The following is an 11,332-nucleotide window of genomic DNA, read 5'->3' as shown; positions in this document are numbered from 1 at the left end:
TGTCCACACCCTCAGATCATGCAGAGACTTGACTTTGTCTTTAAAAGCTTTTGTGATTCCAAAATAATATGAAAACAATCTGAAGCATGTATCTCCTCCCCCTCCACCTCTCTCCCATCTCCTTTTCCTTTCAGAATGTCCAGAGGAGGTTTATGACCCTCGCTCTCTGTATGAAAGACTACAGGAACAGAAGGACAGGAAGCAGCAGGAGTATGAGGAACAGTTCAAATTCAGTAAGGTTCCGAAAACACAGTTCAAGGGACTCTGGGGGGTATTTTTGACGCACTTTTGCCTCGTGCAGCACTTTTCCTAACTAGCCATGGAATTGTCTTGATTTTCAAGTCTCCAGATGCTCATTTGGTGGAAAAGAGACAGCCTTCAGCCTTCTAAACCACATTGAATATTTTTGTTTAGAGCTCAAAACACCCATTTTAATTCTATGGTAATATTTAGTAATGGGAAAAATGCCTTGTTTTTTTATGCGCTGTTATCTATTCAAACGCAATGGTATTTACCAGTTCTTTTTTTTTTAATCCCCTGAAGAATCTGCTGTTTATTAAAAAAGGGGAAAGGAAAAATCTTATTTTTCCCTTTAGCCTGCTAAGTGTTCCCTGTTTAATTATTTCCTCAGAAAACATGGTAAGAGGCTTAGATGAAGATGAGACCAACTTCCTTGATGAGGTTTCTCGACAGCAGGAACTAATAGAAAAGCAACGAAGAGAAGAAGAACTGAAAGAACTGAAGGAATACAGAATATCCTTTGTACCTGGAGGAAAACCTGTAAGGTGTCCATTTTCTCATCAGTATCTATGGATGTCATCTCCTCATCAACAGAAGGGGGGTTTTCTACCTGGTGATCTCTCAAGTCATTTTCAACACTGATTTTCCTGTGATTCTGAAAAGCTGGCAACGGGTTGTGGAGTTTGTGTTGTGTGCAAGGGTGTTGTCAAAAGTCCACATCCTTCTTAGGGTTAACTCAAGGCATCAATCCTAATAGTACTGGGATTAGACTCTCAGACAGGTGGGCAGTGCAGCCAGCTTCATCCAGGGGAGAAATTGGCCTCTGAGTTTTAAAAGAACATGTTTAGCAACTTTCCTGTATTCTTAGTGAGATGTTCTCTACTGGTTATAGCATGCCCTCTCTCCATAGAAGGGCTGAGAAATCTGCAAAGATGACTTTGCTGTGGCTCATTGTTGCCTTTTGGTCATCCACTTAAATGTCTTAATAGACATCCCAAATGTAACTTAGCTGAATCAAAATTCTCAATATTGTGCCACATAACCCCCACTCTCATCACACTGCCCTTCCCCAAAGTCTCTTCTTTTTCTGGTCCTCCCAGTCCCAGTAACTGGTAGTCCTATGCCTCCAGGTGCCTGGGCCAAGAACTGTTTCCAAAATATACTCCCAATCTCTTGAATTCTAGGTATCTACTGCTACTGTAGTACTAGTAGACTTTCTTCTGGACTCCTGTGACCATCTAATTGGTTTGTTTCTGCTCTCATCCTCAGTAATCTATTCCTTAGACAAGAAAGGGAACTTTAAAAACCATATATGGCATCATGTCACTTTTCTATTTGAAATACTCTAGTGGCTTCCCCTTATATTTAGACTAAAGTCTTATTCTGTATCAGGCCTTTGAAGGCTCTACATTATTTAGGCCAACCCACCTCCTTGTTGCATCTTGAAGCCACTCTTTCTCATGTTGACTGTACTGCAGCCTGCTGCCCTTCTTTATGTTCTCTCTCACCATGCTTTCTGAGTCCATCTCAAGGCCTCAGACTTGCTGTTTCCTCAGCCCAAAATGTTCTGCCCTCAGATTTTGCAAGACGCATTTCACAGCTTAGCCCTCTGCTCAGCTCTCCCTTTTAGAGACCTTCCCTAAGCACCCCACCTAAAATTGCTATCGGTAATATCAATTTTTTTTTTGAGAAGGAGTTTCTCTCTTGTTGCCCAGGCTGGAGTGCAGTGGCACGATCTTGGCTCACTGCAACCTCTGCCTCCCGGGTTCGAGTGATTCTCCTGTCTCAGCCTCCCAAGTAGCTGGGATTACAGGTACATGCCACTACGCCCAGCTAATTTTTATATTTTTAGTAGAGACGAGGTTTCATCATATTGGTCAGGCTGGTCTCGAACTCCTTACCTTAGGTGATCCGCCCACTCCAGCATCCCAAAGTGCTGGGATTACAGGCGTGAGCCACTGCACTTGGCCAGTAATATCATTTTTTATAGATTTGTCACTATCTGAAAGTTGTCTTTATTTATTTGCCTACTGGTTTGTCTATCTCTTTCCTGCTAGAATGTGAAATAAATGAGCTCCATAAGAAAAAGACTATCTGACTTTGGCCACTTCTGATTTCCCCAGTGCCTGGCATATAGTAGATTCTCAGTAAATATGTGAATAAATTAATAAATGATTAATAAGAGATATTAATAGGACCATTTGTCTTCATGTGAGGAAGCTTATTTGGATATTTCAAGCTTATATGTTGAGTAACATCACTGGTATAATCCAACAGGCTTCACCTCCAAAATGGACGACTTGACTGTGTATATGTACTAGTTGGTATTTTCTTGCAGAGAATGTGCAGCAGCTTCCATTTTAAGAGTTATGTGGGAGACCTGGACACGGTGGATCACACCTGTAATTCCAGCACTTTGGGACGCCGAGGCAAGAGGATCGCTTGAGTTCAAGAGTTTGAGACCAGCCTGGCCAAAATGGTGAAAACCCATCTCTGCTAAAAGTACAAAAATTAGCCAGGCATGGTAGCTTGTGCCTGTAGTCCCAACTACTCAGGAGGCCGAGGCAGGAGAATCGCTTGAACCCGGGAGGTGGAGACTGCAGTGGGCCAAGGTCACGCCACTGTACTCCAGCCTGGGGACAGAACAAGACTTCGTCTTAAAAAAAAAAAAAAAAAAAAGGATGATGTGGGAGAAGACATGGACTGGAATGGACAGATACCCTGGGAATTGATTTACATCAGAACTGGTGTTCTGTACCAGAAAAGACCTGGCTTCCAGTCCCAGTTCTGTTACTGGCATTCATGTGCAACATGGAGATAGAAGTTTATGGAAAGTTATACCTCAATCTCAACTGTAGGATTGAGGCTGATTATTCTGAACTCCCCCTTCCCTGACCCTGATGACCCCAGAATAATATGTGTTCGTTTGTAGAGGTAGGCAGATACCCATATTGTGTTGTTTCAGACACAAAGCTTTTTCGTCCAAGGAAATACATTCATTACACTTCTCACTTGAATGATATTTTGTTTTATGTTGGCAGACTAGCAAATAAGACATATAGTGTCCCCCAAAGCAGCACCCGGGGAGAAGTGCTGTTGAGTTCACTTTGGTTTTCAATTAAAAGGAAAGAATGAACAGGGCAGCAGTGAGACAAAAGAAACCTTTGTGTCCTGGTAACATTGCAGTACAATGAGGCTCCAGGGATAAGGGCTTTAACTGGAAACTTGGAAAGTTCTGACTGTCTAGAAAAACTGAAAAAAAGCAGGCCTTTCAACTTACTGACATCTAATGCACTAATCCCAAGCATGCAAGTAGCCAGAGACATGTTGAGATAGGAATTGAAGGATTAGACATTTGTTTATTGAAGCTCTAAGTTAGGAACTTGTTCTTGGCTTTGCTTGATTACTATACGATATGTTGTATAATAGGATACTTCTGAATACAAATAAGCTGTGGTTTAAACCATGTAAATAACAGAACTCTTGTTGTTTCCTCTCAGGTTAAACCAGTATTTAGCAGTATTGTGTATGTTAAAAACGGTGCAATTTTAAGAGAATGCTGCATCTAATGAGTTTCTTGAGATTTTTGAGGTGTGTTTGTGTTTTTAAAGCATTTTGGGAGAAGAGGGGCTTAAGAAGGAAAAATTGCTTGTACTTTGTGGATCAAAAATAAGATTATTGGCTGGGCGCGGTGGCTCACGCCTGTAATCCCAGCACTTTGGGAGGCCAAGATGGGCAGATCACGAGGTCAGGAGATCGAGACCATCCTGGCTAACATGGTGAAACCCTGTCTCTACTAAAAATACAAAAATTAGCCGGGTGCGGTGGTGGGCGCCTGTAGTCCCAGCTACACAGGAGGCTGAGGCAGGAGAATGGCGTGAACCCGGGAGGCGGAGCTTGCAGTGAGTGGAGATGGCGCCACTGCACTCCAGCCTGGGTGACAGAGTGAGACTCCGTCTCAAAAAAAAAAAGATTATTAACAACCCTACCCCTAAAAGGTTAAGACTTTTCTTCATTTTGAAAGAATAAAAAGTTAAATGTTGGGTTTTGTCTATGTCATGGTATGAATAATGTATGAATATATACATGCTTTTGTTGTGGTTTTTTTTCCATTTTTTGTTTTATTTTTTAATATTTAATATTGAAGGTTTTGAGAACTTCTGTCTCCTAATGATGGAGTAGCAGATAAAAAATCAACATGCTAATTTTTTTTGGCATTTTCTCCTAGAAAGATGAAATCTTTTTTTTTTTTGAGACAGAGTTTTGCTCTTGTTACCCAGGCCGGAGTGCAGTGGCGTGATCTGAGGTCACCACAACCTCCACCTCCTGAGTTCAAGTGATTCTTCTGCCTCAGCCTCCCGAGTAGCTGGGATTACAGGAATGTGCCACCACACCCAGCTAATTTTCTGTCTTTTTAGTAGAGGCAGGGTTTCTCCATGCTGGTCAGGCTGGTCTTGAACTCCCAACCTCAGATGATCCACCCACCTTGGCCTCCCAAAGTGTTAGGATTACAGGCGTGAGCCACTGCACCCGGCTAATCTCTTTTTTTTTTTTAAATAAAAATGAGTATTAACATTATCTATTTCGGCCGGGCGCAGTGGCTCAAGCTTGTAATCCCAGCACTTTGGGAGGCCGAGACGGACGGATCATGAGGTCAGGAGATCGAGACCATCCTGGCTAACACGGTGAAACCCCGTCTCTACTAAAAAATACAAAAAAAGCTAGCTGGGCGAGGTGGCAGGCGCCTGTAATCCCAGCTACTTGGGAGGCTGAGGCAGGAGAATGGTGTAAACCCGGGAGGCGGAGCTTGCAGTGAGCTGAGATCTGGCCACTGCACTCCAGCCTGGGCGACAGAGCGAGACTCCGTCTCAAAAAAAAAAAAAAAAAAAAATTATCTATTTCCATGATGACCCTAAAAACATTAAATTCATTAAACTCATAATAGTACTGAGCATTATATCTAATTTCTGTTGCATACTGCAAATATTTAAGGTAACTTGTGCCCATAAGAACAGAGTCAGTTGCCTGGAGAGTGATTAGAATTAGAATTTTAGGATTTCTGGAACTCAGTTTTCTCCATTGTTCAAACATGCCTAGACAAATAACCTTAACCATACATTCTCTACTTCCACCCACCTCTTTGGGCTGATAATTCATGCTTCTTAGATTTCCTGGGCACTAGATGTCACTATTGTTCCAGGCACTACTGCATCTTAAATAAGGACTTGCACCGTGTCAGATTTTCATTGAGAATCAGAGGTTGCTTATCTGTATTATTTTGGGCTTTCTATGCTGTCTTCCTCCATGGTTCTTTCATTTATCTTTGAATCAGCTGGATTTGACTGGCAGAATAAAGAAGGGTGGGGCATTTATTTAAATAAGTAGGCCAGACATCTGTTGTGTAAGACATTTCGAGAGAGAGCATAAAATGGAGGGAGAAGTGGAGGGAGAGGAGGGAAGGCTGGTGGAGGGAACAAGTGAAAGTGACCTCCCCGACAAAAATTTGGGGCCTTTCTTCACTTCAAAAAAAATAAAAAGTTGAGAGCCAGAGATTGGCATCAAGAACGAAAAACTGATGTTACAAGTGAACTGGTCATGCTTTTAAAAACCGCTTTTCAGTTGTTGTATATATGCACAGGATGTCTCATTAAAATCACCTTTGATCGTTTGTTTCTCAGTGTTTTGACTAAGATCAAGTGTAAAATCACCTTCAGAGAGTGTTTAAAACAAACTCCCTGGCCTCTAGAGGTCCTCATTCAGTAGGTTTGGGGCAGGGAGGGATTTGACATGTCTGATGAGCCTTGGGGTGATTCTGATGCTTCCTTGCACCAGTGGAGCAGGAGTTAGTCTTAGTAATGTCTAAGATTAAATGCCACTGATAGTCATAACAACATTCTGCAAAATTTGATTTAACCCTTGAAGGGGGAAGCACGTTTTCAGGGGAGCCACATTTTTGTGTGTGTGTTTTCTTTATATTTCTTAAGATCTTTGTTTTCCCCATCAAGCATGATATTGGCCATGTCCTTGGTAATAGTGGGTTTTGTGGCTATGCTCAGATTTTCCTTGAGAATCAGAGGAGAAGCTTGCTTATCTGTATTATTTTGGGCTTTCTATGCTGTCTTCCTCCATGGTCTCTTTCATTTATCTTTGAATCGACTGGATTTGACTGGCAGAATAAAGAAGGGTGGGGCATTTATTTAAATAAGTAGGCCAGACATTACATGGCACAGCCGAAGGGCTAGTGGGTTATATTTGTTGTCCTTCCTTTTGCTTAGTTTGACCCTTAACTGGTAACTCACAATAACCTCAAGAAGGTTGGAATTTCTCAAGAGAACAAGAAGGAAGTGGAAAAGAAACTGACTGTGAAGCCCATAGAAACCAAGAACAAGTTCTCCCAGGCAAAGCTGTTGGCAGGAGCTGTGAAGCATAAGAGGTCAGTCAGCACTCCCACAACTTAGATTTCGCTCTGACCATGTACTCTGAAACACCACTTGTAATGGAAGACAGAGCCAACGCTTACTTTGCGTGAGTCCTGGTGAAGTTCCCTTGGTGTGCTCACCTATGCCTCTCTCCCTTTCCAGATTTGGGGCCTTCTATAGGCTTCAACCCTCGTCTCTCTGATCATTTATTCAACAAATATAAATACTAGCTACTCTTCAGTGGGGATCTGCCACACCAGACATTGTGTTAAGTGCTTCCTGTGCATAATCTCATGTATTCTTCAACAATCCTGTGAAAGTACAATTATAATCCCTGTTTTGTAGATGAGAAGACCAAGAGTTTGAGAGGTTGAGACCCTTCTTTGTGCAAGATGATAGAGAAATAGGGAGCTCGAGTTCAATATTTAGGCTTCTGTCTAGACAAATGAGGTAGTGAGTCTTGTGAAAGGATCTATGTAGGGTGTGCTGAGAGCAAGAAGGAGGAGCATACAATGCTGCTTGGAGGGTGTGTGCATCTCCATGTTGGGGAGGTTGGGGAAACCATTGGAAAGATACTGATTAGGTAGGACGACTAGTACTTTGACAAGCAAAAAGGGAGAGAACAGTCTAGGCAGAGGGAATAGCTGCTGCAAAGACATCCTGTCCTGAAAGAACATGGCAGCCCTGACAGGGTTACAGACCTGGCTGTGGCTAGGTTGGATTGATGGGGAAGTGATAGCACTGTCTTGAAGCTGTGATAAGTTCTTTGCTATGTTTGCTCCTCCCTTTCCAAATCCTGAAATGGCATCAGAGTGATTGAATCTGGTCATTTCGATTTGATCCAACAGACTGTGGGCGAAATGATAAGTTTAAGTGCAGTCTGTTAGGAAAATCAATATGATATATTGGCAACCAGCCATATGTTTTGAAGGGAATGTATTGATGCAGTCTTGTGGTTTGGCACACCACCCATCTGCTGCAGATGTTCTTAGGAACACTGCCTACATGTAAAAATGTCATGCTGGTATAGCAGCAGAGGGGAGGAGTTATCCTGAGAAGGGCTCGCTACCCAAACCATGAATTATTCCTTTCAAGTTCTCACATAAGCTTTCCTGCAAGACCAGGGACTCGCAGGATTTGGACCTGGGTCAGTTTTACTGGAATATGCCAAGGGAGGGCTCTCCAGGTGATCAATTTGTTATCCCTTGAGACTGCTCTTGGTGGTCGCAGAATGGGTGTTGTAGCTGTCTCCCTTAGTCCTTAGATCACCTTTGGAAAAGGCTCTGTGGCTTATTTGGTGACCTGCATATAACCCCTTTTGGGTTTTGAAACAACATCATTTAATGTTGCTTTGTGTAGCAAGGTGATGAATTAGTCTCCTGGGGCAGGAGTTCCTAATCTGTCCGCCCCTGAGTTTATTGGAATCACCTGGGAGTTTGTTAATAATTTATATTTGTAGGCCGACCCTGAGTTTATTGGAATTACCTGGGAGTTTGTTAATAATTTATATTTGTAGGCCTCGCACTAATTCTGGTTCAGTAAGTTTGAAGTGAAGTCTGGGAGTTGTAGTTTTCAAAGTTCCATGAGTGATTCTGCTGCCTGGTGAAGGTCTGGAAGCCATCGGCATGTATATGTCATGAAACCTAAGAACAAAACAAGCAGCAATTTCTTACCTTCTTCAAAGGAATATTCTTTACTCTCTTCTAGTTTATTCTTTTATTTATTGTTAGAAAAAACTGTCAGATACCTAGTTCATGAATGTGCAGCCTTTTTAGTTATAGGCATCTGAAGCTATAAATTTTCCTTAGCTTTCACTGTATGTAAGTTTTATATTTCCTTCTTTCATTGTATATAAGTTTTATATTTCCTTCTAAGTATTTTAAAATATCCATTATGATTTCTTCTTTGACTCAGGAATTATTTAGAAATGTATTTTTTAAATCTCCATATTGAGGTAACAACCATATTTCAGTAAGGGGGAAGATAAGCCTTCCCCCTCGCCACACACACATTTTAACACCTTATGATGATATAACAGTGTCTTAGAGGCTACAAAATACGTTTCGCTTTTGTCATTGATTTCCAACTTAATTGCATTGTGGTTTTGTATACACTGATTCTTTTTGTTTTTCTTTTCTTTTTTTTTGAGCTGGAGTTTCGCTTTTGTCGCCCAGGCTGGAGTGCAATGGTACGATTTTGGCTCACCTCTGCCTCCTGGGTTCAAGCGATTCTCCTGCCTCAGCCTCCCAAGTAGCTGGGATTACAAGCACACACCACCACACCTGGCTAATTTTGTATTTTTAGTAGAGACGGGGTTTCACCATGTTGGCCAGGCTGGTGTCAAACACCTCAGGTGATCCGTCTGCCTTGGCCTCCCAAAGTAATGGTATTATACAGGTGTGAGCCACTGCTCCTGGGCTTCCCACATAACTCTTAAATGGAACCTGCTCTGCACTTCCTGCAAGAAAATACCAGGTAGTACATACACACAGTAATGTCCCAGTCTTAGAGGTGACTTCAGTATGGTCATGTTGAACACCACAAACTAGATGTTATTTTTTGATACAGACAGTATTTGTTTAGACTTATATTTCCTTTTGCCAGTTTCTTTGTTCCCTACCCCTTCCTTCTGGAATTCCTTCCTTCTGGGATCATTTCTTTCTTCATTGAAGTACATTCCTTATACATTCTTTTAGTGAAAGTCTTCTGGGTGACTCTCAGAATCTCTAGCTTGTCACTAAAGATGTTTTCTTCAATCTGTAATTACTAAATGTTTGTCATTTATGAACATGTCTAAATATTCTTGAAATCCATCTGTGGTTCTAACCAATTTGAGTGATAAAGGCGGCCAAGAATCTGAAGTTGAAGTGATGCTTGAAGATACAGTGCTTTATTCCCTGGATTTGTCAGGAGTTTAAATTGTCTTTATGACTAATGATGCAATTGGAAGGAGATTAAGAATCTGAAATGAATACTTTTCATTCATTTTTATCATCCCAGCCTCTTGAGACTGCCTAAGACACATATAAATAGTTATTGGCGCTCCTGATTCCCTAAGCTTTGATCTGCAAGATTGGACATGGCTCAAATCACCATGTGTTTTGTTACAGCTCAGAGAGTGGCCACAGTGTGAAAAGACTGAAACCAGACCCTGAGCCAGATGACAAGAATCAAGGTGGGTGGCAGCCTTCATTACTTCCTTGTACTCAGAATACACATGAACCACAGTAAAGGGCTATAATGCATTGCATCTGCAAATGAATGCATTTCCGTCTTCAAGCAAGCCTACCTACACTGAATTTACCCAACTTTTTTATGCCAGGCAGGATTTTATACCAGGCAGGATTTTATACCTGCAAAAGTTATCGTATTAGAAACCAGTGAAACTGATCAATGAAAATAGTACTCTCCCAGGAATGCTTACCAGGCTCTGGTCATACCACCTCTGCTCACAAAAGGTTTTTTTCTGTTTCCCCCAAATGTCAAGTTTCTTGATTTCACCTGGCTTGCTACCAATAGGAGGTAAATACCTGGCTCCTGCTCACTATTGGATTGGATTGAGCCTAGAAGCTTAATACAGTCTCCAGGAGTATACTTCTTTGGTTTTTACCTTTATGTGATGAAATCTGCCTCTGTATTAAGTGGCAAGAACTTGTAAGTGAAGGTGAATGTTACTGGGGCTGGATTAGGGGTGAGAAGTTCAAGAGTGTGTTTTCAGTTTTATTCTTACTCCATGTGGGATTGAGACTCTGAACTAAATTCCATCAATCAGCAGGGCTTACATTAACTTGTCTCAAAAAAAATGATGCTTTTTATATGCATCTACTAAGCACCAGTGGTGGTGGTCTGTTGCTGTTATCCTTTTGCTCTAGAACCTACTTTTAAAAAGAAGAGTGTGGGGAAAAAGAAAGAGTCTGCCATTACCATGTCCTCTTCCATCTAGTTCTCCTTAGAGGGAAACAGAATTATACTTTTTTTTTTTTTTTTGAGACGGAGTCTCATTCTGTCGCCCAGGCTGGAGTGCAGTGACCTAATCTCAGCTCACTGCAACCTCCACCTCCTGGGCTCAAGTAATTCTCCTGCCTCAACCTCCCAAGTATTTGGGATTACCGGCGTGCGCCACCACATCTGGCTAATTTTTGTATTTTTAGTAGAGATGGGATTTCACCATGTTGGCCAGGCTGGTCTTGCACTCCTGAGCTCAAGTAATCTGCCTGCCTCAGCCTCCCAAAGTGCTGGGATTACAGGATTGAGCCACCAAGCCCAGCCACATTTCTTATGTATCCATCAAGAGCTATTCTATGCATGTGCAGGCAATTGTAAATATGTATTTTTTAAATGCTTTGTTATGGATAATTTAAGCAACATTCAGAAGTTGGGATAAGTATAATAAACCCCCATTACCAAGCTTCAGTGATTTTTTTTGTTTGTTTGTTTGTAAGCTATCCTACAGGAAAGAGCTTCAACAATTTTTTTTTTTTTTTTTTTTTTTTTAGACAGTCTTGCTCTGTCACCTAGGCTAGAGTGTAGTGGGGTTATCTTGGCTCACTGCAGCCTCTGCCTTCCTGGTTTAAGCAATTTTCATGCCTCAGCCACCCAAGTAGCTAGGACTATAGGCATGTGCCACCACACCCAGCTAATTTTTGTATTTTTAGTAGAGACGGGGTTTCACC

General features: G+C 41.7%; 1 protein-coding gene across 14 annotated transcripts in view; it reads left to right on the top strand.

The window, feature by feature from the left end:
* The window catches only part of PSME3IP1 (proteasome activator subunit 3 interacting protein 1), a 34,753-nt gene that overhangs the window by 13,318 nt on the left and 10,103 nt on the right, over window positions 1–11,332 (top strand). For 13 of the 14 annotated variants that reach the window (XM_071084605.1, XM_071084602.1, XM_071084597.1 and 10 more), the window contains 3 exons: window positions 135–233; window positions 632–785; window positions 9,770–9,834. In XM_071084605.1, coding sequence (XP_070940706.1) covers window positions 135–233; window positions 632–785; window positions 9,770–9,834 — 318 coding nt within the window. Of the gene's footprint in view, window positions 1–134; window positions 234–631; window positions 786–6,539; window positions 6,674–9,769; window positions 9,835–11,332 lie in introns of all 14 variants that reach the window. The other variant, XM_071084607.1, reaches the window with a different exon arrangement.

Source organism: Macaca nemestrina, chromosome 18, assembly GCF_043159975.1.
Source record: "Macaca nemestrina isolate mMacNem1 chromosome 18, mMacNem.hap1, whole genome shotgun sequence".
NCBI classification, from domain to species: Eukaryota; Metazoa; Chordata; class Mammalia; order Primates; family Cercopithecidae; genus Macaca; species Macaca nemestrina.
The sequence above is the reverse complement of the archived record's forward strand: the minus strand, read 5'-3'. Positions and strand labels throughout refer to the sequence as shown.